The following is a 27,323-nucleotide window of genomic DNA, read 5'->3' as shown; positions in this document are numbered from 1 at the left end:
GGAAATCCCAATATATCAAAGCATGTTTACTTACATCAGGATATAATTGATGAGAGATCTCTCATCTATATATTTGCCAATCCAAATAAAAATAAGACAATATAAGCCATTGCATAGCTTAACATGTAATACATTTTCTGTAAACAAAAGGTATCCTATTCATTTCCATTGCAGAAGGAAACTATATGCTGTTCCCTTAAGTGAAAGAAAAAAATATATATCTGGCTTTTTAAAAAAAGGCAAAATAACTACAAAATGGAAGCATGTTATCAGTCAGAAATGCTTAAGAGGGGGGAAGATTATAAATTTAAATAAGTAGCAATTTAATGCTTGCTTCAGTGGTGGGTTAATTTTTTTTTTACTACCGGTTCTGTGGGTGTGGCTTGGTGGGTGTGGTATGGCTTGGTGGGTGTGGCAGGGGAAGGATACTGTAAAATCTCCATTTCCTCCCAATCAGCTGGGACTTGGGAGGCAGAGAATAGATGTGGGCAGGGCCAATCAGAATTTTTACTACCAGTTCTCTGAACCCTCAAAATTTCTGCTACCGGTTCTCCAGAACTGGTCAGAACCTGTTGAAACCCACTTCTGGCTTGCTTCATTACCTTTCCAGGATAGAAAGATTAGAGGTGGCTTGCAGAAATGTGGCATTCACTAACAGTAGTGTTTTTTTTAAAGAAATCAGCTAAATGTTATTAATCTTTAATGTTATCTATCAGTTGGCTAGATAATTCGAGTGTCCCCTTATGAAAGAAATAAAATACCTTGGATTGAATAAAACAGGAGAAAATTACTTTGCCCCCATTAAATTATCCAATAGCCTCTAAGCTTACAAACAGAGATAATTATGTAATGCCACATCCAACCAAATAGAATTAGTTCTTCCTGTAAGTAGGCCCTCTGTTGACTCATTGCAATTCTGATATATTTTGAGGAAATTATAAGCATGTTGTTGGCATTGCTTGGTTTACTTAAAATATTGTTACTATTACTGCACCACGGACTTTATTGAGCAATGAAAAATATACACAAAGGGACAAACTTTTCTTGGGGATGGAAGGGTACTTTTTTTCCTCAAAATTTGACTTTCTTCAATTGAAGAACCCCATTTCAAATCAGAAAAGGGCACTTATTTCTACAGTAACTGTGTACATCTTGAGGATATTGATATTCAGCCATTGTTGTCATTACGCTTCCAAGTTGCTCGGAGATCTAAAATGTTCCATATTTGGGGAATGATCAAGATAATTAAGTTGTTCTTTCAGATTCTATTTCTCCATAAAGTTCGGCTAGCTTCTTGAACTCTGGTCCCCAGTCACCAAGATAATTATAATCCTGGTCAGAATGTGTAGTAGCTGAATCCAAAGAGCTGATAGATCCGGCTTCTGACCTTTGACCTTCATATGCATATGTCTGTAGAGAATCATATGGGGGCACACTCAGATCAAGGTCTGCTTCAGCCAGCCTTTGCTTAATAAATTCATGAACATCTATGTTGTCAAGATGAGATGAAGTGGGATGTTTGGTTGCGGGCTTCATCTCAGGACGAACATCCCTCCGGAATTTCAATTCTTCAGCAGCAGATGGGTTCCGCAGAGCGGTAATGTCAAAAGCTTCAGTATCCTCCTCACCTCCACCCTCATCATCATAAGTGACAACATTTTCTCGGACATCCTCCTCTGAAATGACCAGAGGCTCCTTTTTGCTGCGTTTTAATGTGATGAACAGGACCACTATTGCTGATAAGAAAAATTCAGAATAGGATATTAGTAGGGCTGACAACTGGTAACTCTTTCTAGTTGACTGATTAGCTGCATTTTGGCAGAGTTATCTAATGTTATATGCATTTTAGCTGTTTTCTTTTCTGTTTTTTTTGACAGAGTTATCTATTACTTTATTCATTAACTAGGCTGAAACTAATCTGTGCCTTACTAGTACATTAACGTAACTTGGTCTTTGAGGTAATTATAACTCTAACATAAAATAATATTTTCCTATCAGTTAATATGATCACAAAATAGCCAAGTATGTTCTGGAATTAGATATTCAATTTCTGGGCCAGAGTTGGGCTATTTTAGCCATAATAATAAATACAGGTAAAGATAAGATGCTATAATATTTCTCAAGAAAAAAATGTAATAATTTCCTTTTACTGGTCTATTACAGTAGTACAAGAAGACCCACAAATGTAAAAAAACAAAACCATCCCCTTCAACCAACGTAGAAATGTCTTGATTTATGAACGTACTAAGATGATTACATTCCTAGAAATTAAAGTTTGTGGCTGACAGGAAAAATGAACTCATAGATTTATGCTTGCATTTTGTTGAAAAATTGCTTGTAACAGAGAATATTTGCATCTTATATGTGATATTGGCATGTCCACATGCATATTTATACCATTTGCCTCTAATCACCCTAATAATGCGTGAGTTTTGTGTTAATAGCTTGATAACAGTTCACATTATGGAAAAGCTGCATCTTCACAACTTTAAACATTGAGTAAAAGATTATTATTAGTACCCTCAAATCCCAAAACTGGAAAGCAAGCATGGCAGGCCCCTTAGATCAGGGCTGTCAAACTCCTGGCCCATGGGCCAGATGTGTCACATGCTGGCCACACCCATGCCTGGTTTAACGAAGGGGGAAAAAGTCCCAATACATCATATGATGCCGCCTTGACTATGTGAGTTTGACCCCCCTGCCTTAGACCAATGCTTCTCACTCTTAGCCACTTTAAGATGTGTGGATTTCAACTCCCAGAATTCCCCAGCCAGCAAGTCTGTACATCTTAATGTGGCTAAGATTAAGAAACAGTGCTTTAGACTTAGATCCCAAACTCCCACATTAGCACCCATATTGGGCAGAGTAGGAGAAAAGGATTTCAGTATCACAGGAGACTATGAAAATCATCTATTTATTTTTAATCAGAAATCTCCAAACACAGTACTAGAATTTAAGACATCTGCGTCAGGGGTGGGTTCTAAAATTTTTTACTACCGGTTCTTAAGAGGTTTACTACCGGTCCTCAATCTTAAGACATTGCAGAAAAAAATGCTTTCAGGAGCCTCTGACGATCAGGCAACTCAGCAGGGATCGCCAGAGGCTTTTAAAGGCATTTTTTTTTTCTACAACCTCTTCGGCTGAAGAGGTTGCAGAAAAAATGCTTTCAGAAGCCTCTGACGATCCTAGCTGGGCCGCTGGATCATCAGAGGCTTTTTTTTTAACTTTTAAAAGCATTTTTTCAACCAAAGAGGTTGTAGAATAATGCTTTTAAAAGTAAAAAAAAAAAAGCCTCTGATGAGGTGGGTGGGGTAAGTGAGTGGTGACCAGGCTGGGGATCGGTTCGGGGGCATGGCCAGCCAATGTTATTACTGGTTCTCTAAACTACTACAAATTTTTACTATTAGTTCTTGCGAACCGGTTCAAACCGGGAGCAACCCACCACTGATCTATGTAGAAGAGAAACAAGGTTGTTAATGTATTGGAGCCATTTGAGAAACATACATTGAATTATTTCTGCATTTTAATAAAGCAGCCCTGCTCAACCATTCTAGAGCTGTTGAAACAATAACTCTCAAGTGTAACAGCCAGTATGGTGCCTAAATTCTGAGGCCTGGCAGCTGAGGATGAACATTAGATGTATTGACTTAATTGTATGCAATTAAGAAAGGGGGTATATAGTCATTATATACATATATATTCTCAACTGAGTGAATTTGGGTGAATGGATGAATGGACAGATAGTGTGAAATTCAACCAATTGAGAATATTAGCTAATGGATAGTATTCAAATGAGTCTAAGTACGTAAACTCATAAAGTGTTCTGAGAAAAAAGCATTTCCAAGGACATTTAAGTAATGAAATGATCTCCTTGCTTCATCTATCCCTTGCTCCTCTTGATGAGCCTTTGACTGTTATCAGCTCATCCCACAGAGAGATAATTAGCAAATGGCTTTTTTATTCTCCCTTTCTTTCTTCTGGCAGGGGGATCCATTTCAAAAAGACTCTCTTCATCTCTTTTTCCCTGAGTGTATTAGACTGCAACCTGAGTTGGTGGTTTCCTGAAATCTTACCTGGTGGATCAATAATGCTAATTACTTACTGACCTCTGCAAAATTAATTCCGTTGGATTCCAGAAGCTCAGCCATTTGCTTTCAAGATTTCCCTGTCCTATCAATTTAGTTCAAGCTTGGAATTATTCATTTTTAAGCCAGAACCCTGTATTTCTAGCTACTGCTTATCAGAAACAATTCCTAGTTCAGTCGTTATTTTTCTTAGTGTTTGCCTCACATGGTTGCAGATTTTCTTCATTGTTGCACCACGCTGACCTAGCTGTTTTATGGAACCTGTTAAGGAAGGATTTTGATTATCAGTTGTGGAGTCTGATGCTGAAAAGGGTTGAGAGGGAGTGACTGGCCCAAGATTTCCATGCCTGGGGTAGGATTAAACCCTGGGTTTCCCTACGCCTAGTCCAGGACCTTAACCACTACATCACACTGGCTCTTGCAGTTCCTGGTTCAGTACTGCAACTCACATTGCTGTTGGGATTATCTGAAGCTTCCAGAAAAGAAACTAATTGAAGACTTACCCAGGAGAATGACAACACAAAGCAGGATGGCAATTAATGCTCCTGTACTCAATCCTGCAGAGGAGAGGAAAGCTTCTGCATGGCAGGTCCGCACACGACCATCTCTTTCACATGCACATACCCGTATGACAAGAGTGGCGCTACTGCTGAGAGATGGGACCCCTCCATCAGAGATGACAATAGGAAGGTAATATACATCCTGGATAGTCCGACTAAATCTTCTCCTTCGGGTCAGGATGCTGGCTGTATTATCTATAGGAGAAAGGGTGAGATCAAAGTAGTATTAACAAAGATGATACAAACCTACTTAGAATATGTTTTATCTTTTGTTATATTTTTTCATTTTCAACTTCTGGTGAATATCCTGGTAACTCTTAGTAACACACTATAATAAACTCCGGAACTATTTGGATATGAGAGCCTTATGGTCTGTTTTGGGTCATTTTTTGGATCACCCAAATCTGATCATGTGACTGTGGGGATGCTCTGATTGTCATTTACAATGATGTAAATTGAAATAATACATTAAAAAAGAAGAACTGTTTGTAAATAACCAAGCACAATTTATGCCATATAATACATACATAGCAGGGGTGAAATCTACTTACCTTCCCTTCCAGTTTGGAAGTGCACACGTGCATCACATGCAATTTTGGACCCTCTGCGCATGTGCAAAGCCTCTGTGCATGCACAGAGGGTAAAAAACAGGTTACTTCCTGGTTAAAACCAGGAAGTAATGACATCTGGGCAGGTGAGCAGAGCCTCGTGCTGCCGCCACCACCGGTTCTCCAAACCACCTGCCACCACCACTACCGGTTCACCTGAACCGGTGCGAACCGGTAGCATTTCACCCTAATACATACTACTTATAATAAGTATGTAGGGTGTCTTCTAATGCACATACCAATATACCCACACATGGAAATCTCTTCCACTCCTCTGATTAGGTGAAATAAAGTTTAACTTAAGTGTTGATTCTTAGCACAAACCATGATGACGGAGGAGACTACAGTCTCCGGAGAAAGGCGGCATATAAATCGAACCAATAAATAAATAAATAAATAAATAAGTATATTAAGCATCAATTCTCAGTCACTTTACCTACCTTGAAAACAGCTGTTTCATTCACTAAAAATTGGATCTAGATAAAATCTAGCTTTTGAGAGGAAGAAAATCAACACAGCTCTAGCTCTTTAGCTTTTCTCTGATTTTTTTTTTTTGTTTTTTGTATTCAAATGGCTATCTCTTTGTCACTTTCGGGTGCTAAAGAAGTCAACAACTGGTTAAATATACACTCTGATGAATGGACAGATCATTCTCCACTAGTTTATAGATGCAGTATTAAACAATTCTCGAATGAAAGGGCTGTATTTTAAACACATTTATTAGAAGTAAAAAAATCACAGTATGATGTAGCATGCAACCTGATTTCTAAATCTAAAATACTGTGAAATACATTGTTCATCATTGGTGAACAATGGGGTGGATTTTTTTTTTAGAAAAATAATGCTAAAAATGAATAGAAAGCAGAGTCAGGAAAATTGTGTGGGAATAAATAGCTTTTTTGTTATATTATTTAAGATACTTTAATCCAATTTTCATTCTGTACTAACACAACGTAGCTAAGAAAAAATCCTAATTAAAATCAAGATTTTTACAAAAACATAAATTTGAAACATATAAAACACACTAATACATATTAATGCTATCGAGGTGAATTCAGGTATAAATAAAAACTTAGAAAAAAAATCTAACTTTTAGAAGTCAAATTTTATGGCCCACAGCAGTTATTGGATAAATCTATTCACAGACATAGCTCACATTTTGTTTTTTTAAAAATAAAGGCACATCTGTTGGAAGAGTTTGTTAAGTTCTAATTATGACTCTACTGTTGAAAACAACTACTTAAAATATCTTTATATAGGAAACCAGGAATTTTAAATACAGATTGATTAAGAAGCATTTAAACATTTAAATGAATTGATATCTTTGTCAAGCATGGAATCATATGTATTTTTTTCAACCTATGATCAAGCATGCAGCAGTTTTGCAAAAAGAAAGACCATTTGAGGACTTTCACAACTTCATTAAAAAAAAAAAAACCTCATTTGTCTTATTTTCTTCACACCACTTCATTATATAAACCCTTTGTTCTGTCTCTCCTTACTCATTCCCTCCGCAAAATAATACAATACAATAAAACAGAACAAAATAAAATAGAATAAATCCCCCAATACAATTGTCTATTCCACAAAAGAACAGCTCCAGTCCCCTGACCATTTTGATTGCCCTTTTCTGCAGCTCTTCAAGCTTGATAATAATCCTTTCGAGAGTGAATAATAACTGTACAAATATTGGGAGTCTGGAGAAAAAGCATACTAAAGGGGAAAAAAAATCTTCAGATAGATTATCTTTCTTATGAATATTTCATTTAGGAAAAAAAATAAATAGGAAAATTGTATGGCAATGACACAGCTTCATAAATTCTCTATAAGAAGAACAAAGTAGACAGAGGGGGTGGATTCTTCCTCTTGTTTATTCCTAGAACCCGAAGTTCATCCAGTGACAATGAAGGATGGAAATTTCAGGAGAAGCAAAATGTAACCACATGGCCCCTGATTAACTTGTATTTTTTGCCTACAGTAGGATGTGATGGAGGCTGTGAAAGGTGATTAGACAAGTTGTGGTTATCAGTAGCTAATATCCATAATGGCTCACTCATGTTCCCACCTGCTTCTCTCTCTGTGAGTCACATCAGGAAAAAAAAAACAATTATATTTTGTCAGTGTGAAAAAACAGGTTCACTCTGAAAAGCCAATTAAACTGATTTATTGGTACTAACAGAACAGAGTATTTGTAGCTCAGGGTAGAACTGGTTTATTGTATTTATTGTAGCTCAGGGTTGAATTGATTTATTCCTAAAATGCCTATGCATAGGAATCTTCTCAACTAATGGTTAGCACCTGCTTGGAGTTAGATAAGGGTGAATGGAATAGTCTGCTTATGGCTACATATGTTGTGGCCCCGCCCTCTGAGCCTATCTCATTGGAGGAAGAAGGCTCCGAACATGAGGGAGAGGAGTCAGCCAGGCCTCCCTCTCCAGGCCCCTCCCCTCTGGCACTGTCTCAGGTGCCGGCCGAAGAAGGGGAGATTAGCCAGGAGCCAGGTGTCTCTGATGAGAGCGAGGAAGGAGAGCCGTCGTTCCTGGATGCACGCCAATGAAGGCGTGATAAACGGTTGCAGCAGTTAAGGAGGCGTGCTAGGGATTATAACTGAGTCACTGGACCACACCCCAGAGACTATATAAGAGAGGGTGGTGGCTGGTAAAACTCTGTGACGAACAAAAACTAGCTAGTCACTTGAACAACGCCTGAAGCTGCCGAAGGGATATTGTTTTGCTGGACTATTTACACTGCGTATGTAATTTTATGTTATCTGTTGAAGTAAAGCTCTTGGCAGACGGTGCTTATATTGTTGCCAAGTTTGAGATAACGACCTGCGTGCGTGCCAAGTGCTTTCTTAGCCCTCGGCTGGCTGTGTTTGTGTGTGTGTGGAGACGGGGACAGAACAACATAAGGATTCTAGACTGATCCCTCTTTTAACTTCATCCCCAGGTTCTGCCATTCCTTCTCCTACGTGCTTCCAAGGTGGATGCTTCTCCAGATCACATCCAGGGAAGCAACAGGAGTATGCAACTGCCTTTGTGATATATTGGTGAATTTCTTCTAATATTTGGTTAGCTCTTATGAAAAAATATATGCTAGGTAGCTTGGTCTTTGGTTTGATTCAGGGGTGAAATCTACTTATCTTCCGTATCGGTTTGGAAGTGCGCACTCTGCCTGTGTGCACTCGCTTTATTTGCGCACACGCCATGTGCAATTTTGGACCCTCTGCACATGCACAAAGCCTTCTGTGCATGTGCAGAGGGTCAAAAACAGGTTACTTCCTAGTTAAAACCAGGAAGTAACGATGTCCGGGTGTGTGGGCAGAGCCTCACACTGCCGCCGCTACAGTTCTCCGAACCACATGCTGCCACCGCTACCAGTTCACTTGAACCAGTGCGAACCGGTAGCATTTCACTCCTGGTTTGATTCACCTGGGTTCTTCTGACCATATTAGGATTCTATATGATTCTAATGTCTGATGTGCAATTTTAAAAATACAATATAAAGACTTGTAATTTTCCCCATGTGTTTTACCAAGGGACTTTGAAAAGACAAGAGTGACTGAGAAAGGAAGCAGACTGAGAGATTCCATCTGCTTTTATAACAGGACTTTGCTTGAGTTAAGACATCAAAGCTTTCTCGTTTAAATTGGTCAGAAGAACACAATCAACTTCATAACAAACAATGTGCACTCTTATGTGTTTGACTAAAGTGCCTTTTACCAAACTGCACACTCAAAAAAAGAAAGAGAGAGGCTTATTTGATGACTGGAAGAAGATTCAAATTCAAATTCACATGCACACACACACACACATACATTTTTTTAAAAAAAAAAAAATCATGAGAAGCATAGGAAAAAAAAACACCCTCAAAAGATTACCTGTAAAGAGAAGAGGGTTGAAAGAGAATTGAAATATGAGCACAGGTGCAAATGAAAAAGGAGATAAAAGCAGAGAGAGAAAATTATATTTCAAAGATGAAAGGCCAAGCTGGCTGAAGGAAAGGAACAAAATCCACAAATATGGAAAGATGCTTTTGTAAAAAGCAATTTGTAGCATAATAGTAAAAATAAAATTCACAAATATAGAAATGCATTAAGTGTAGGAATCCTGAAAGACTGTCATTTAAAACAGGCTTTGGGTAATATTTTTAGTGAGAAGAGAATGAAGGAAGACTTTTGCAAATAACATTACTATGCACGAGTCAAAATCCTGAAAACTACTGAGTACTCTATAATTTTATTTTTCTTCAGTTATAGCAATCCTCAATAACAGGTGAAATTAAATACAACTACCATAATTTTTTTAAAAAAAACCTCCTCTACCATCTGGATTCCCAGTGGCAGTTTTAAGGCAATAATTAATATATATATAAGCCCCAACTGAGACATTAAATCTGTTAAAGCTTGCTGCAATGGAAATAGAAAACCCAAATTGGTTCATGAAGAGATTGTAGCATGTATTCAGGTTTCAGAAATTAAACTTTAATATTTAACTATAAAAATATACTTTGCCACAGAAGTGTGTGTGTGTGTGTGTATGTATGTATATCTATATCTATATCTATATCTATATCTATATCTATATCTATATCTATATCTATCTATATCTATCCATATATCTATATCTATCTATCTATCTATCTATCTATCTATCTATCTATCTATCTATCTATCTATATTTATGTAAGTTTTCACGGGTATATATGTGTGTACAGTTAATATCTCGGTTTGTGCACCAAACCGAGAACTTCAGCCAGAAGATGACGAATGCGATTTCGTCAAAACGTCGCTACTACCCTTTTAAAGATATGTTTACAATTACACGGGAAGAAACCCGAGATATTAACTGTATACATATACATATACATATACATATACATATACATATATATACATACATACATACACATATATATATTCTTACTTCTTCGTAGGGTTCTGTGTGTTTTTCCTCTAGCCAGGTTTTCCCTATGTAACCAAGGTTTTTCTGCAGCCCCAGCTCAGTAGAACGAGCTGGAAATAGATCTATATAGGTCTCCCACCTAGCAGGAAGAGCTTGCTGGCTGCTAGAAAAGAAAAAAGCCCAGAATCGAGTGGATGTGATTCTACTGAGCTGGGGCTGCCGAAAAACCTTGGTTACATAGGGAAAACCTGGCTAGAGGAATATATATATATATATATATATATATATATATATATATATATATATATATATATATATATGTGTGTGTGTGTGTGTGTGTGTGTGTGTGTGTGTGTGTGTGTGTGTGTATGTATATGTATATGTATATATATATGTATATATGTATATATGTATATGTATATATATATGTGTGTGTGTGTGTGTGTGTGTGTGTGTGTGTGTGTGTGTGTGTGTATATATATATATATATATATATATATATATATATATATATATATTATAGTTTTCTGAGGTTTTCGCGGGTGTTTGTATGTAGGTCTTTGGTTATTTGGTTATGTCACATTGCTCCTAGAAGCACGAAGCCAAAGACACCAGCCTGAAGATGACGAATGAGACTTCGTCGAAACGTTGCCAAGAAAACTCCAATTTTACACGGGAGAAAACCCGAATAACCAAAGACCTATATGTGTGTGTGTGTGTGTGTGTGTGTGTGTGTGTGTGTGTGTGTATGTTTTCTGAGGTTTTCGCGGGTATTTGTACGTAGGTCTTTGGTTATTCGGGTTTTCTCTCGCGTAAAATTGGAAGTGTCTTGGCGACGTTTCGATGAAGTCTCATTCGTCATCTTCATGCTCGTGTTTTTGGCTTCGTGCTTCTAGGAGCAATGTGTGATCACAGCTGTTTCTTCCTTTTAACTGCCAGTGGGGGTGTGAACTGATTGGGTGGGAGCTTGGCTGTGTATATATATAATATATACATATTTTCACATGAAGCTAGAAATGTTTCTCACTATAGCTGACATACCAGAGTACCCCAACGGACTGTCAGAAGTGAAAAATTATAATATCTGCCATGCATAGAAAATTTATTGATTTGCACCCAGATAGTTTTTCTGTCTCTAATAATAAAAATTAAAACCATTGTCTCACAGGAGAGTCAAATATGAGAAAAACCAGTATGTTTGAGTGCAAGATCTTTACCCCACATTAAGATTTCTTTTAGAATAGTTGCAACAGTACTTTCAAATATACTTGAAAAATATATGTTTATTATCCATGATTACTCTTGCACCATACAGTTCGTTATTAGTGTTTGTCTAATGGAGGGGAACACACTTTAAAGTGAAAAGTTGTAGTGATTTTGTTTTGTCCATATGAAAACTTTGAGGTTTTTCCAATGAGATACTATCTTCCCCTTCCTTCCTTCCTTCCTTCCTCCCTTCCTTCCTTCCTTCCTTCCTTCCTTCCTTCCTTCCTTCCTTCCTTCCTTCCTTCCTTCCTTCCTTCCTTCCTTCCCTTCCCTTCCCTTCCCTTCCCTTCCCTTCCCTTCCCTTCCCTTCCTAAAAGCAGTGGGGGACGGAACAAGGGAGTGTGCAATTTTTTTCTTGGTTCCATAGTGACTTGTGGGAACATGCCAGGGAAAGAAGAACATATACAGTAAACATGGCTGACTGTGACAATGCAATGGTGGCACTGAAGCAACCATGGGTCCCCCCCAAAAAAAATTTCATTCTCTTGGTAGTAATGGGCCATGGCATTCTGTAAATTACCCCATTTGAAGTTTCTTTGTTGAAAAAGTTTTGCCCTCTGACCAGAAGCTAAAATATATGAAGAATGGTTGTAGGAAATGGGTATATTAAGTTTAATGAAAAGAAAAACTAGGGGTGATATGATAGCAGTGTTCAGATATCTCAGCAGTTGCCACAAAGAAGAGGGAGCAAGCTATTCTCCAAAGCACCTGAGGGCAAGACAAAAAGCAATGGATGGAGATTAATCAAAGAGAGAACCAATCTAGAACTAAGGAGAACTTTCCTGACAATTAGAACAATTAATGAATGGAACAACTTGCCTCTAAAAGTTGTGAGTGCTCCAACACTGGAAGTTTTTAAGAAGAGATTGGATAACATTTATCTGAAATAGTATAGAGTTTCCTGCCTGGGCAGGGGTTGGACTAGAAGACCTCCAAGGTCCCTTCCAATTCTGTTATTCTGATGCAGTGTTTCACCCAATTATGATTACAAAGTATCAAACAGACATGAGAGTTTTAGTAGTATATAGATTAACACTACTGAATCCTGGATAAGTACTCAAATTCTATGGATTAGTTGCCAATTTTACCAAGATAAATCTGTCAATCTGGTTGTTTTTCTTTTCTCTACACTAAATGGCAATATTTGCCTTGCTATGTAACAAGAAACCAGAAACAATACCTAATGCTTACTTATTATAATAGTATAATAAAAATACACATACTATTATATTGATTTCAATTAATTAGTTAGAATTAGTTTGAATAGGATGGGAAAGTATAATTTGTAAGCAAATAATTTCTTAATACTTTTATTTTTTATTGATTTTTATCAATAGTTAATACTTTCTTTTTATTCTTAAAAAAAAGAATTTAACACAATTCCTTATTTCATTTTATGATTCATACTTTGTTATATGTTGCTCTTGATATTGGTATTCCAGATAAAGTTTAATGGTGATTTTAAATGCTTGTATATGATGTAGCATATTTGGTTGTTTTAGTCATTTATTGGAATACTAGAAAATCCTCTGTTTATTCACTTGATTCTCTTTTTCTTCTGCTGATATATTTCCTCCCAAATATTTGTATCTAGTTATAATCTATCTATCATCTGTCTGTCTTTGCTTTGGTAATCACTCCCTGTGCTTTACCCAAAAGGAATGGTTATGCATCATTTTAAAATGTCTGTTATCAAGTTTAAAACAGTTATTTCAGTTTGAAATGGATGTTTTTGGTTACTTTCGATATTATTTTGAGCTTAAAACTTTTCAAAGTATCTGAAAAAGCCCGGCTGGAATACAAAATAGCTTTTTCCAACTTGAAACAGTTTGAAATAAGGCATTTAAGCTAATCAAATTTAAAGCATTTAGCACATCAGTAAAATCTATTTTTCACACTCTGATTCTACGAACATTCTCTTAGGAATGTACGGATGATTATATAGTGTCAACATATACGTAAAAATGTAATCCTGTGGGAACAAAGTCAAGCACTTGCTACTTAGATACCACGATCTAAAGTCAAGTCATTAAATATACACCTGTAATGAAATATTATTTTAGATTTACAATATAAAAAAGGCATAGTCACTTGACTCTGAGCAGCTACAAACAAGAAACTGAGGAGGAGACCAACATGCTAGGTGCTACAGTGATTGATTTTTCTAAATTTTTGGCATAAATATGGATTATAAATGCCTAGTGTGGAATATAAATAAAGCAAATGATTCTTTAAAAAGAAAATGATTTCACTATTTTAAAAATGAAACAAGATTCAAGGAATACATATTATTTATTTTTATTTATTAAATTTGTGTACCGCCCTTCTCCTTTCGGACTCAGGGCGGTAAACAGCCAAAATAAAAACATTTGTACAAAAGTTAAAATAATTATTTAAAACTAATTAAATAGAAATTTGGCCCGTAATTTAAAACATATCAATTAAAATCAATATCAAACATTAAAAACCAAACATGGAATCAGGCCAGCCTGGCTAGCTGAAAAAAGTACGTTTTTAGGGCCCGATGAAAAGTCCGGAGGTCTGAGATCACTCATATCTCTGGAGGTAGATCGTTCCAGAGGGTAGGTGCCACCACAGAGAAGGCTCTCCCCCTGGGGGTCGCCAGCCGACATTGTCTGGCTGATGGCACCCTGAGAAGGCCCTCTCTGTGGGAGCAAACCGACCGATGGGAGGAAATTGGTGGCAGAAGGCGGTCCCGTAAGTACCCTGGCCCTAAGACATGGAGCACTTTAAAGGTGGTCACCAACGCCTTGAAGTGCACCCGGAAGTCCACTGGAAGCCAATGCAGCTCGCGCAGGAGAGGTGTCACGTGGGAGCGCCCCGTCGCTCCCATAATCCTCCACGCAGCCGCATTTTGCACCAGTTGGAGCCTCCGGGTGCACCCCAAAGGGAGCCCCATGTAGAGAGCGTTAGAAAATATCAAACATTTGATTTGCAAAAATTAGGGTAAAGAATTTATTTCAGTGGGAATTAAAATGGGAAATAGAATTGTTTTGCACATAAACTCCCAATTACAACTCAAAGGGCCAACACTTTGATAATAGGAATTTATGCACCAAATGAAGACATAGTTACCTTTTTCAAAGGATTTATGGATATATTAATGGATTTACCATAGGAAAATTAGTGTTTAATGGGTTACTGGAATGATATAATTTGCCCCAAAAGGACAGAAGTTTCAAGAAAGATTTTAAGACAACACATAGGAAACTACCAAAAGTTCTTTTTGATATGGTGGACAATTTAAAACAGATAGATACTGTATATGGAGACACAAAAATGCTAATGCAAAAAAATATACTTATTTTTCTAAATAATACAAGAGTTGTTCTCAAGAATCAATTGGAATTATGTTAACTAGTCTAAATTACTATAAAAATAATATCAGTGTATGTTTAAGTCTATTTATATAATATTGCTTAAATAAGAAATGGCAATTCTTTCTTGGTCCCAGAGAATGAGTTTCCTTGTGATCTTCTTCCCAACATTCTTTCAAGCAAATAAATATTCATTGTTTCTCAGCATGACATGGGTTAGAGATTCAAACAGTTAGTTGTGTAAAGTGAAAACCATTTTCTGTACTATTCCATTTTGTCTCAAGCATTTATAACACTACAAGGTTGACCAAATCAAGAAACGAATTGCATAGGAAGACAATAACAATACTTTATTGAGACAGACTATAGGAACAGAATTTTGCAAATTGGTTTGTGCTTTACCTTCCCTCATTCTTATACTCTACTGAGTTAGACAGGGCCAACCTGATCATCTTCCTATCTCCTTTTTCATGGCTAAAGGAAGGTTTCTGTCTTCTAATTCCAGTAATGGTTTCTGAATGTTTCCTGAATATTTCCTCTAAGGCATCTACAAATAGCTACCCAAATGATTTTTTAACTGTTGAATGAACTGGGCAAAGTAAAGGGAGTAGTGAGAGTTCAAAGAAAAAGACAGCTATCATCACATTGAGTGGAGAAGACAGTACCTGTTTCAAATTTGCTTCCAAATTCTGTTATTCTGTAACAATTTTCTACAAACTGAATATCTCTGTACAGTAAGAATTGGGGGGAGAAAGGCTTGTGGACAGTGCTGCTACTGAGCAAATGCTACCTTCAGTGAATCCAGTCTTAAGACTTCTCAGTGATGCCCCCAACTTTCAACATTGGAAAAACTACCATATTTTTCAGAGTATAAAACGCACCTTTTCCCCCCCAAAAAAGAGGGTGAAAATCTGGGATTGTCTTATACTCCGAATGTAGCCCTGCCCAGCTTCTCAAATGGAGGTTTCAGAGGCTGAAAAAAAAATAAGAAACAAAGCTTCAGAAAAAAAAACCTCCAAACAGCTTCAGAAAAAAAGCCTCAGAAACAGAGCTTCAGAGCCTTTTTTTCTGAAGCTCTGCTTTGGAGGCTTTCAGAAGCAGAAAAAAAAAGAAAAAAAAAAAGAAAAAAGCAAGGCACAGAGCTCACAACCAACAAACCTGTTGCTAAAATTCACCTCTGGGAACAGCTGTTTGGGAGGATTCTGGGAGGCCAATCCACCCACCAATCAGCTTTTTTCCTATTTTCCTCCCCAAAAACTAAGGTGAGTCTTATACTCCGGTGCATTTTATTCTCCAAAAAATACAGTAAACCTTGGATATCTAGACTATGCCCTCCTTACTACCTTTACAGAGAGCTATAAAAAGACAGCTGTTCAAAAAGACATTTGAGGAAAAGTAAATGACTGCTACCCACAAATGAGTAGCATTCATTTTCTACAAATTTTTGGATCATGGTGATGGTAGGTATTGATTACTAAATCTTATATACCTACAAAATGAGCTGTAAATTGCTTATGGACTCCAATTCCATATATGGCTTGCTATCACAGCTGACATTAAGGGTGGGAATGGGGATTTTGCAGTATCCTTCTCCTGGAGTGGGGAGGGAATGGGGATTTTGCAGTATCCTTCCCCTGGAGTGGGGTGGAAATGGGGATTTTCCTTAAAATAAGGGTTTCAAACTCTTTAATTGTATTTTTTGTTATACAGATCTCAGTGGATCTAACATTTGATTTTTACTAATATTAGATGTAAGCGTTTTGAAAATCCGAAAACATGTTAAACTGCCAAGAAAGCATCTTTATATTTGTTTTAATCCAAGCTGCTCTGCGAGGACAAAAGTGACATGTTTTTTAAAATAATGGAATAGTTTCTACTCTAAAAAAATGTAAAAAAATCTTACATTATTCTACAAACTCTCCCATGTAATATTTGCATTTTGTCACGTCTCTGTAGTTTTTAATCTCCTTTACTTTCTAAACAAACAAACAAACAAACAAACAAACAAACAAACAGAGAGTTGTTCTGAAATTAGAGGTAGAGTTGGGTCATGTCAACAGGATAAAAGTGAGGGAAGTGGAGCATGTCTTGTTTCAGACTTTCCTCGCTTCTGCTCACACTGGGACCAGGTCTAAAACTAGGTCACCTTTTTCTACAGGTTAAAAAATATTTGAGGACTGCAAATCCCATTTTTCTGCAATGCACATGAAATGCCTCCCAAATTGCGCTCTGGTTTTGGAAATTGGAAAATCATGGGCTTTGAGGTTTCCACAGGGGCTGGAAGGCATCTTAGAAGATCCAATTGCCCCCTTTGACAGTGGACATTTCTCTCTGCCCTAAGAAATGGAAATCTAATATATTTTGTACTTGCTGAGAGGCCTCTTCAAGGCCAAGAAGATTGCATTACTGAAGAACAAAGGGGTCAGCATTAAATAGCAAGGGCAACAACAGTGAATTCCTAATAAAGTAAAAGAAGCTAATTCCTTGAATTCTTTCCACTTCTCTCTATCCGTATGCTTTTCAATTGTTTCCTCCAGTACATTCCTCTGAAGGGGAAACCTTTTAAATTTCCCATTTCACATGTCAGCTTCTCAACATGTCAGCAACATTTTTAAGGCTAATTGGCTCTCGCCCCAAAGAGTCTAAAACTATGGCAAAAACATGGATTCAAAGAAACAAAGCAAGCACACAAACAATACTGTAGCAAAATACAACCACAAATCTCATGTACCCTTTTGTGTTTAATTGCAAATATCTCCTGTTTGGCTACCCACCATAAATGCAATAACTTTCTTGTTTCAAAAGTTAAAATTGTTATTGTTGCATTATGTTTCTTAATGTTCATGGAATGTTCACATCCAAAAATGGAAATGGATTACATTATCTTCTCCAGTATCGTGTTGGTTGGTTTCTTTGATTGTTTTGATTTCTCAGTCTAATCTAAGCCCTGAAATTTCTTGGTTGTCATCTCTCCATCTAATAATAAGATCCAAGCTTACTTAACTTTTACAGAACAACCAAGGATGTCCAGATATTACGGTACTTCTGGGCTAGTGGTGGGTTGCTACTGGTTCTACCCGGATCAGCAAACTGGTAGTGGCGGTAGCGGGAGGCTCCGTCCACCCACACCAGATGCTTCTGCACATGCGCAGAAGCATTGCACATGCACGAGCATGCACACATGCATGAGCGAACCAGTAGTGATGGTTTTTGCAACCCACTACTGTTCCAGCTGCTAGAGACTGCATTTATGTAATTTCCTAGCAGTATTACCCTGCTTTCTTCTAGGATGTTTGTAAACTTTCATTTTTTTTAAAAAAAAAAAATACAATTCAGCCAATATTCCTGGAAGTTCCCAGGTGGTTCCCCATTCAATTCCTAACAAAGGCTGCTGTTGCTTAGCTTCTAAGTTCAGCCAAGGTTGTTAGCTGCTACTTGACATATTGATTTGTAGAAGGTCATGTTGTTTTCCTAGAGGCATGAACATTTTATAGAAGTTTATACAACAAGAAAAGGTGTGTTATTGAACAAATCAGAAACATGATATATTTAAAATAGACAAATTTAAGGGCCAAATATGACATATCCCATTTATGAAATTCTTACATTGCCTTCAATGTAAGAATTGCCTTTCTAAAGCTTGGCGGGAAAGGATTTAGTTTCTACTATATTCTATTAAAGTGCATCCACCAACAAATAGTCATTTAGTTTCTTAGATTAGTATAAAACAAGACATTATCATAATCTTATCCATTTTACTGAATTGATTTTTCAGCTGAAAATGAACTCTGGTAATATTTTACAATTTTATGTTTTTACTTTTACTACTGGTACAACATGATAAGCAGCAATATTTTCCCCTATTTTCAGAGAGACAATAAAACCACTAATATCTGCCATGAGGACAGATGTCTTTAACTAAGAAATTGAAGCTTCATAGTTCCAGCAAATCACTGTAAAATATTTTGAACTGTATACAGCATAAATGAGAAACAATATATAGTTAAGAGTAGAAAATACGGCAAGGTTATTTTTTCCCAGATAATTATTGGATATAGTTTGCCTGCCAATCAAAAAAAAAAATGACAATGGCACCCTTTGTTATAAAATACTGTTATCCTGATTGACTATGGTTTTTGCACATTGGCAAAAGTGATTCTGTTCAATGAGACACTGAAGCCAAACATAGAGCCCTGTTTAGTCAGTTACGTTTTTTATTTACCTTCATTGTCCTTTAATGTAAAGTTGGGATTCAAAGAAAAGTTGTCATCTAGAGCAAAATGGAAGCTTCGCCCTTCTGTAATGTCATCTCTGTCAGTGGCACTGATCGTCTGAATAACCTGGAAAGAACATAGGATAGAGGGACTAATTATCTTTGAATTGGATTTTAATTTTAACAGAACTCAGTAAGATCATGTAAGCTCAGCTTGTTGACATAGTATTCATCTGAGCTGGTGCCAAGTATATTATTTTATACTTGGCTGGTGTCATTTATTAGTCTATTAGATTTATTTGGAGAGGACAGCATTTAAGCAATGTCATGAAATGAACTAAACACAACCTCAGCACTCAGATTTATTCATTTATTTTCTGAACAATGAAGACCCAGTGATTAGAATGCAATATTGTAGGTTAACTCTGTCCACAGCCAGGAGTTCAATTCTGACCAGCTCAAGGTTGACTTAGCTTTCTGAGGTCAGTAAAATGAGGATCCAGATTGTTGTGGACAAAATGCTGACACTGTAAAGCATTCAGAGAGTGCTGTAAAGCACTGTGGACCAGTATATAGGTCTAAGTGTTATTGCTATTTACATAATAGCTGAAAAGAAAAATATTTATATATGACTTTATTTAAGCTACTTGTTTATCATTCTATTGTAGGTCAATAGAATCATAAACTTGGAAGGGATTGTAGAATCAGAGTTGGAAGGGATCTCAGAGGACATCTGGTCTAGTTATGTGATCAGGGAAGGTTCTCAAAGTATTTTGAGCAGAAAATTATCCAGTTTCTATTTGAAAACCTCCAGTGAAGGGAAACATGCCACTTTGTAAGGCAACTTGATGGCTGCATGATTGATAGGATTTGAAACTGCTCCCAATAGGTTGTATAAATCTTATTAATACTTTTTTGACTTGCTTGAAATTGCAATGTCATTTCAATCTTCTCTTAAAATATGGACTAACCATCATCACTATTCACTCTTTTTAAATAAAATATGTCCCATGAAATTAAGATTTGGTTCATGAATAATTGGGGCATTTATTCAAAATCCATTTGTGTCTTCAAGTTAGGTTTGAATCCTGGTAAATGCCCTCCCTCAAAAACAGTAACTGTAAGAGGAATCTTTGAATCCTAGTGGATGATCACTTAAACATGAGCCAGCAGTACGTAGCATCAGCCAAAAAAGCTAATACAATCCTTGGCTGTATAAACAGAGTCACAGAATTAAAATCACATGAAGTACCAGTATCACTTTACAAATCCTTAGTAAGACCACACCTGGAATAATGCATCTAGTTTTGATCGCCACATTACAAAAAGATGTTGAGACTTTGGAAAAAGTGCAAAGAAGAGCAGCTAAGATGATTAAGGGCTTGGAGGCAAAGACAGGCAAAGATATGAAGAACAGTTGCAGGAATTCGGTATGACCAGTCTAGAGAAAAGAAGGACTAGGAGTGACATGATAGCAGTATTCCAGTATTTGAGGAGCTGCCACAAAGAAGAGATCATCAACTTATTTTCCAAAGTACCAGAAGGCAAGACAAGAAACAATGGATGGAAACTAATTGAGGAGAGAAGCAACCTGGTATTAATGAGAAACTTCCTAGCAGTGAGGACAATTAACCAGTGGAACAGCTTGCCTTCAGAAGTTGTAGGTGCTTCATCACTGGAGGTTTTTAAGAAATGACTGGAAAGCCACCTGTCTGAAATGGCATAGGGCAGTGATGGCTAACCTTTTTTTCCTTGGGTGCCAAAAGCGCATGCATGTGCAATAGTATGTGCGTGCACATGCCCACACCCATAATGCAATGCCCCCCACATATGCCCTGCCCCCATGCATGTGCATGCAAACCCCCCCCTGCACAGGCACATGCGACCCCCCTCCCGTGCCCTGTTTTGGGCCTAGCAGGCCTCCCTGAAGTCTCCAGAGGCCGGAAATGGCCCATTTCCAGACTTCCAGGAGGCTCATTTTTCACTCACCCAGAGCCTCTATGCCAGCCCTGTACTTACCTGGCATCCAAAACAGGCTGCATGGAGACTCCTGGGAGGGGAGGGGCGGCATGGCATGCACACATGTCTCCTGCATGCGCAGCAGAGACCTGAAAATCAGCTGGCCAGTGGGATGTGTGCACGCATGCATGGAGGAGCTGACCTAGGGCAATGGCTCGCGTGCCCACAGAAATGGCTCCATGTGCCATAGGTGGCACACGTGCCATAGGTTCGCCATCATGGGTATAGGGTCACCTGTTTGAGCAGGGGGATGGACTAGAAGACCTCCAAAGTTCCTTCCAGCTGTATTCTGATTGATTGAATTATAGAAAGTTCTCAAAGTAGAAAACTCTATTTTCCAGCATAATCAGAAAAAAACTATTGGAACAATGAAACCGATGCGATATACTTGAAGAGATGAAGATTCACATTCCAGAGAAGAGTCATAAATGAGGTCTTTTCACCCACAATGTCAATCTCTGGATAGTGTTGCTAATTCAGTGCAACAGCAGTCGACATGATTTCTGCCCGCCTACTTATGCATTGCCAGGCAAAATGATTAAATCAGAAAAACAGTAACACTGGGGATTATGTTATTTCCCCAATTATAACTTAGGTCTGAAGTGCAACATGGGCAAAAATCTGACAGCTACTAGATGCAGTTCATTTTATCCTTATAAAGTGAAGACAAAATGTGGGTAAGACATTGTTTGAGCTGGGAAAGAAAACTCTAGGTCTCTGTTTGTGCTTGAGTTTGACAGGGTGGGGGGGGAAATCTCTGCTTATGTCCCTGCATCAGAAGATTACTTTAATATAAATATATATTCATTTAAGTAAATGCATTATCATTTACTATGAATGTTGTCAAAACTTTTAAACTGTCACAAGGAGACTCACATTTCCCCCTCCCCCACTTGAGACATTTGCAGAACAGTTCTCAGGCATAAAATTGGAAACTTAGGGAATCAAACAATGAATATGGAGCAAACCTCCTCTGAATTACATTCTAACCAAATATTTTGTTCAATGTTGTAGCATTATTAGGATTTTAATATGCCAGAATATTAAAATAAATGCATCAAAGAATTAAGTCTTCCGTCTAAGGTTTTGTACTCTTTAAGCTGTTTAAGAAGCAATTTATACTGCTACTCCTGACTGGGTTTTTTTCCCCATTGATCTTTTTTTTGGACTTAACCTTAAGTGTGTAATTAGCAACTGACCTGGCTGGGCTTTGCATTCTCACAGACAATGACATCATAGTCCCTGGCAAGCTCCGGAGGATTGTCATTAACATCAAGAATTTTAATTTCAACAGGGACATGACTCAAGAGTCCAGGGCTGTCTGTAAAAAAAAAGAAAACCCACACAGTTTAAATACATATACATGTGCAAATACAGTGATTTAGCAATTTTAGAATCCACTCAGACTGCCAAAGCTTGTCTTTCCCTGGTACTCTCCATGGTCCTGAAAGAAGCTGGGAAAGTAATTCACAACAGCAACTTGTTAGAAATCTAGGTATTTCTTCTGAAGATGATGATTTTGGAAGAATCCAATATAATAGCAATCTGACACAGGTAAAACTTGCTAAGTTTTCAAAAATGGAACCCACATCATTAAACAACAGGTTTGTAAAATGTAGGATGTGACTTGCTATCTGGAAAAAAAAACACCTTTCATTAGAGGTTACAATTTAATATATAATAAATAATTAGGAGCTCTGATCTGTTAAAGCATGGAAAAAGTCAATTAAAATATCAAGAAGTTAAAGATCTTCTTCACATGATATGCTTTTTCTGTTGCTTTTGTTTTGGGAACATTATTTTAAATCCAGTAGTAATACATTAAAGAAATTAAACCACTCTGATATTGATTTTGTTTTAAAAAAGAATATAAAATTAAAATAAGTAGGCAAATGAATCACAAATAAGCATGAAAGAATATGGGGAGAGTGCTATTCCCCTACTGAAAAAAGAGAAAATCTCCATCTATTCCTATCTCTATATGAAAATTTTAAATTACCCCAATCTTTTGGTTGCTCCTTCCCCATCAAATTGTCATTGTCACTGAATCTTTTGTAAAACCAACAGACGTATGTTCCATCATTACCTTACTAGCCATTATTGATTACAGTCGCAATCCATTCCATAAATTTCATTATTTTAGGTGTCTTATGTGCCTGCCTCACAAAAAAATAGGCAAAGAATAAATACATAAAGATATGAATCATATTTTGGCACAGCACATACATAATTTGCTTATTTTTGGAAATATATATTTGACCAATGGCATTTTAACAGAACTTAATTGAATTAAAAAAAATAATAAAGTACAAGAAAAAAATAAAAGGAAACAAGGAAAGGAGTAGGGGAAAAGCAAAATTGGGTGGTGCAGACAAAAAGTGAAAAAGCTATAGAAAAAAAATAATAGCCAACTTTCTTTGGTTCAGACACAAAGATAAAATACAATGATCTTTTGAACTAGAATAAACCACGGCATATAGTATTCCTATAATAATAAACACTTCTAGACATCTAATCCCAAAGTTAAAATTTAGTTTCTTTCAGTTTCAAGCAAAAGGTCCAAAAGTGGTTTCCAAGTAGAACTGAAATTAGAGAAAGTCTATTCTTTAATCAGAGTAGTCAATTTTGCCATCTCCAACTACATTAACTTCACTAACTATTCTTCCATTGTAGGTATTTGTGATTGTGGTACTGATATTAGTACCAATAAATCTCAAGGAAAAAACCACTTTAGTCTTATTGACTTGCGTTTGAATTGCTCTCTGTTCCATTGCAATTGAATTTGATGAGGTTCTAAATTTCTTTGCAAGTCACCTTGTATTACAACCTTATACCTCTTTCCTTAGGAGTAAATATCACTGAATTGGAAATAGTTCCGAGGAAGCGTAAATAACAATGGATGTATGAATGCAACGTCCTTTGTTCATAAACATCAACATTTTTAAAAATATTATCCAATTTTTAAAATTGGAACACTTGTAGATTTAATTTTCAAATCCAAGTTTCCCTTTCTAAACACAAAAACACAAAAATATTGCATTGAACAGTTTTTTTTCTTCAGCCATATATAGCATATTTGAATAGAATTAATATTTAAAAACATTAAAATAATGTTTATATTTAAATTTAAAATTGCGGGAAGTCCATAATGCTGATATTTTTCAGCATGCTCAAATCAATATGCCGAAATCAATTCTATCTAGATTTTACTACTCTGTGCTTTTCACTGAATGGCTCCTTCTTACTTTGTTCCCTGAGAAATATAAATAACCAACTAATTAGGAAAAAAATCTTAGCAAGATCAAGTTGTATCATCACCTTATGGGATGTTTGAATGCTCCTTGGCTCCCACAGTAAATTATAAATGCAAAATGAATCAAGAGAGAAACAGGAGCAATATGGAAAGAAGTTGCCCTTTAAATAATTCACCAAACAAAAACAAATCTCCAATAAATCAGCCATCAGGATGAACATAACAGTTTCATTAGCAGTGTCGTTGCATAGGCAATCATCCAGTATTCTCTGCCAAATACAAGGCAGGTTAGGGGATTAACATGCTGTAAGAATTATGCGTGCAAATGAATGTTACATTATGCATTGGAGTTACAATCCTGTAATAAAGTTTGAACAATGAAAGGTTGAACTCATTTACTTTAATTAGCGGGTACCAGACATATCAGCCTGATAAGTTACTATGATGGTAATACTAGAAGACTAGAAGCCAAACAAATTTTTTTTTAGTTTTTTAGTTGTTTAGCTTTTAATCTGTCAATGGGTTTTAATTCGAATTGTTTTAAATTTGGGCCAAAGTATATAATTCTTTTAATAATTTTAATTTTTTTATTGTTATGTGTTTTAGTTCTGGCTGTGCACCGCCCTGAGTCCACTAGGAGAAGGGCGGTATACAAATTGAATAAAATAAATAAATAAATAAATAAAATTGGTCAGTTTGTCCCGGGTTTAAGTTTTTCTCATTTTAAACATTAATAAATGTCAAAGAAAATTGACAGCCTGCTTTTTTTAGCCTGCATTTTGATTGAAAACAAAAATATTTCTTCTTCTGAAAATATGCTGATAATCTGGAAACTGATACACTGTAATTCAGAACTGTCTACATTTTCTTTTTGATAGTATCTTGGTTATTATTTTAGATTCAGAACATATATAATTTGATTTCGCTACTTCAACACTCTCGGGGACTTCCATCTTACATTTTTGTATATTGTTGGACCAAGAGAGGGTTTTTTTGGGTGGGTGGATGAGATTCCGAAAATTGTGACTAATTGGTATAAAATTGGAGTTAAATTTGAGTTTTATTACAGCCTTTGCTATTGCCTGTCTGAACACTAATGTGCTACCAGAACAACCTAAAATACTACAATCACTAAGAAAAGGACCCAGAAAAACATCCCAAGAGAACCTAAGCCTCCAGCTCAGTTATAATGACAATTGAAGAGTTACTGACATAAATACTGAGAACTTGCCAGAATTTTGGAATAAGGAGATGCTTTATCAAATCAGTTGCCTCCCACTCAATTAATTTAACAAAAACTGTTTTTCACTATTATTATACAATGCAGTATATATTCAAAAATGATATTTAAGCATTTTATGTTGGATAAGTTAAAGATTTGAAGGAAGTTTTAAGGCATACTGTTTGGACTTGCTCTCCAGATGTCCCATTTTGGCTTAGGAGGATAGAGTTTACCTTTACTTGGTAAAACTCCCCCACAAACCCCAACTTTCAGTGACATCACATCCCTCTCACCTCTGTTTCTTTAGATATGTTCAAGCAAAAACTATTCAGTCATTTGTCTAGGATGCTTTTATTTGGAAGAAAAACAAAAATGTAGAGAGAGGTATGTTTTTTGCCTGTTTTTTTTTTTTTTTTTTGCATTTTTCCACATGCTTCATTTCTCTGAATGCTCATCTGCCCATAAAAAAAACCCATAAAATAAGAGAAAGATAGACAACCAGAGCAATAGCTGAGTTAAAGGAGAGGGTAAAAACAGACCAGCACTTAGCCTTCTGGCTATCTTTTGTAGCAAATCTTGGGGGGGAGGGGGAAATGAAACCAAATGAAACAAAGTCAACCTTTTTCCTCTTATATGGCCACAAAAATGTTGACTGCAGGGGTGGGTTCTAAATTTTTTTACTACCGGTTCTGTGGGCATGGCTTATTTTGTGGGTGTGGCTTGGAGGTCAGGTACCTAGGTGGGCGTGGCTAGCTGGTCAGAGTTATTTCTGGAAGGTCCTCGCACTTACGACCTGACTCATTTGTTTGCTTTTAACACTGATCAGTTGTAGGACGGCCCTTTGAAGCCCCGCGGCAAGAGTTTAAACAGGTTTTTTCCCTCCAGTTATCAGCTGGGACTCAGGAGGCAGCAATAGATTGGGGGTGGGACCAAATAAAAGGTAAGAATAATGTGGGGTGGGGGTGGGGGAGTGGGACGGCGGGGGGGCAGAACCAGTTCGGTGACGTCATATCGTCACCGCTACCGGCTCGGCCGAACCGGACCAAACCGGAAGGAACCCACCACTGGTTGACTGGGCTATAAAATTATACCCTTTTAGAATACTGTTGTGAATATACACAGGAAACTTTTTATGGTCATTGTTGTTATGTTTTGGCATTTCAGGGTGTTAGAGATTAATAAAGCCTGTAGTAATCTGTCATTTTTCTTCTCCAAGAATTTATTATCCTCCAATATGTTCCTCATTGGTATGTTTTTTGCTCTTCTGTCTAGCAGTGTCTTTGGAAAGAAAACAAAAATCTAAATAAATGATCTGGATAGTCACACAAACAATTCATTTCAAATTGCTTTCTAAACTATACATCGATTGCCAGAGAAGCATTTGTGTAATATTCTTTCATACTGAAATTTCAAACTTTGTCTGCTTGAAAACGGACAATTGTGTGCATTTTACAAAATGCTATTTTCTAGTTATTTAAAGCTATTTTTGACAAGAGACTGTAATATAAGGATATGTAGAAAATAGTTAGAAAGTATTTTATTGCAACTAGAGGAAATGTTTATTCTTGAGGGGCGGCTCCTTATTTATATTTCTTTGATAAAAGGTAACTCATTTTAGGAGCAAGGTAGCAATTCCCTCTCTCTATACAAAGAGAATCTTTCAACAAAATGATACCGCTGACTTTGATTTATCACCTTTTCAAAAATAAATTGCTCTGTTTCCTTTAGCTTTGACAAGTCTCTGAAAGAAGCCACACATGGTTTAAGGTAGTCTTCCCTATAAGATCTGGTATCCTCTGGGTATGCACTGGATTACAATTCCCATCTTCCAAAACCATACCAGGAAAAGCCTGGC

The 27,323-nt window shown here is 36.8% G+C and overlaps 1 protein-coding gene across 3 annotated transcripts in view; it reads right to left on the bottom strand.

The window, feature by feature from the left end:
• Nucleotides 1–1,245: 1,245 nt before the first annotated feature.
• CDH18 (cadherin 18) overlaps nt 1,246–27,323 on the bottom strand; it is a 203,598-nt gene continuing 177,520 nt past the window's right edge. For 2 of the 3 annotated variants that reach the window (XM_070942579.1, XM_070942581.1), the window contains 4 exons: nt 22,193–22,314; nt 18,984–19,101; nt 4,589–4,840; nt 1,246–1,736 (listed from right to left, as the gene is read on the bottom strand). In XM_070942579.1, coding sequence (XP_070798680.1) covers nt 1,246–1,736; nt 4,589–4,840; nt 18,984–19,101; nt 22,193–22,314 — 983 coding nt within the window. The remainder of the gene's footprint in view (nt 1,737–4,588; nt 4,841–18,983; nt 19,102–22,192; nt 22,315–27,323) is intronic. The other variant, XM_070942580.1, reaches the window with a different exon arrangement.

Source organism: Pituophis catenifer, unplaced genomic scaffold (assembly GCF_029215685.1).
Source record: "Pituophis catenifer annectens isolate HBS135680 unplaced genomic scaffold, rPitCat1.0.hap2 SCAF_3, whole genome shotgun sequence".
NCBI lineage: Eukaryota > Metazoa > Chordata > Lepidosauria > Squamata > Colubridae > Pituophis > Pituophis catenifer.
This window is presented reverse-complemented; position numbering and strand designations above follow the sequence as displayed.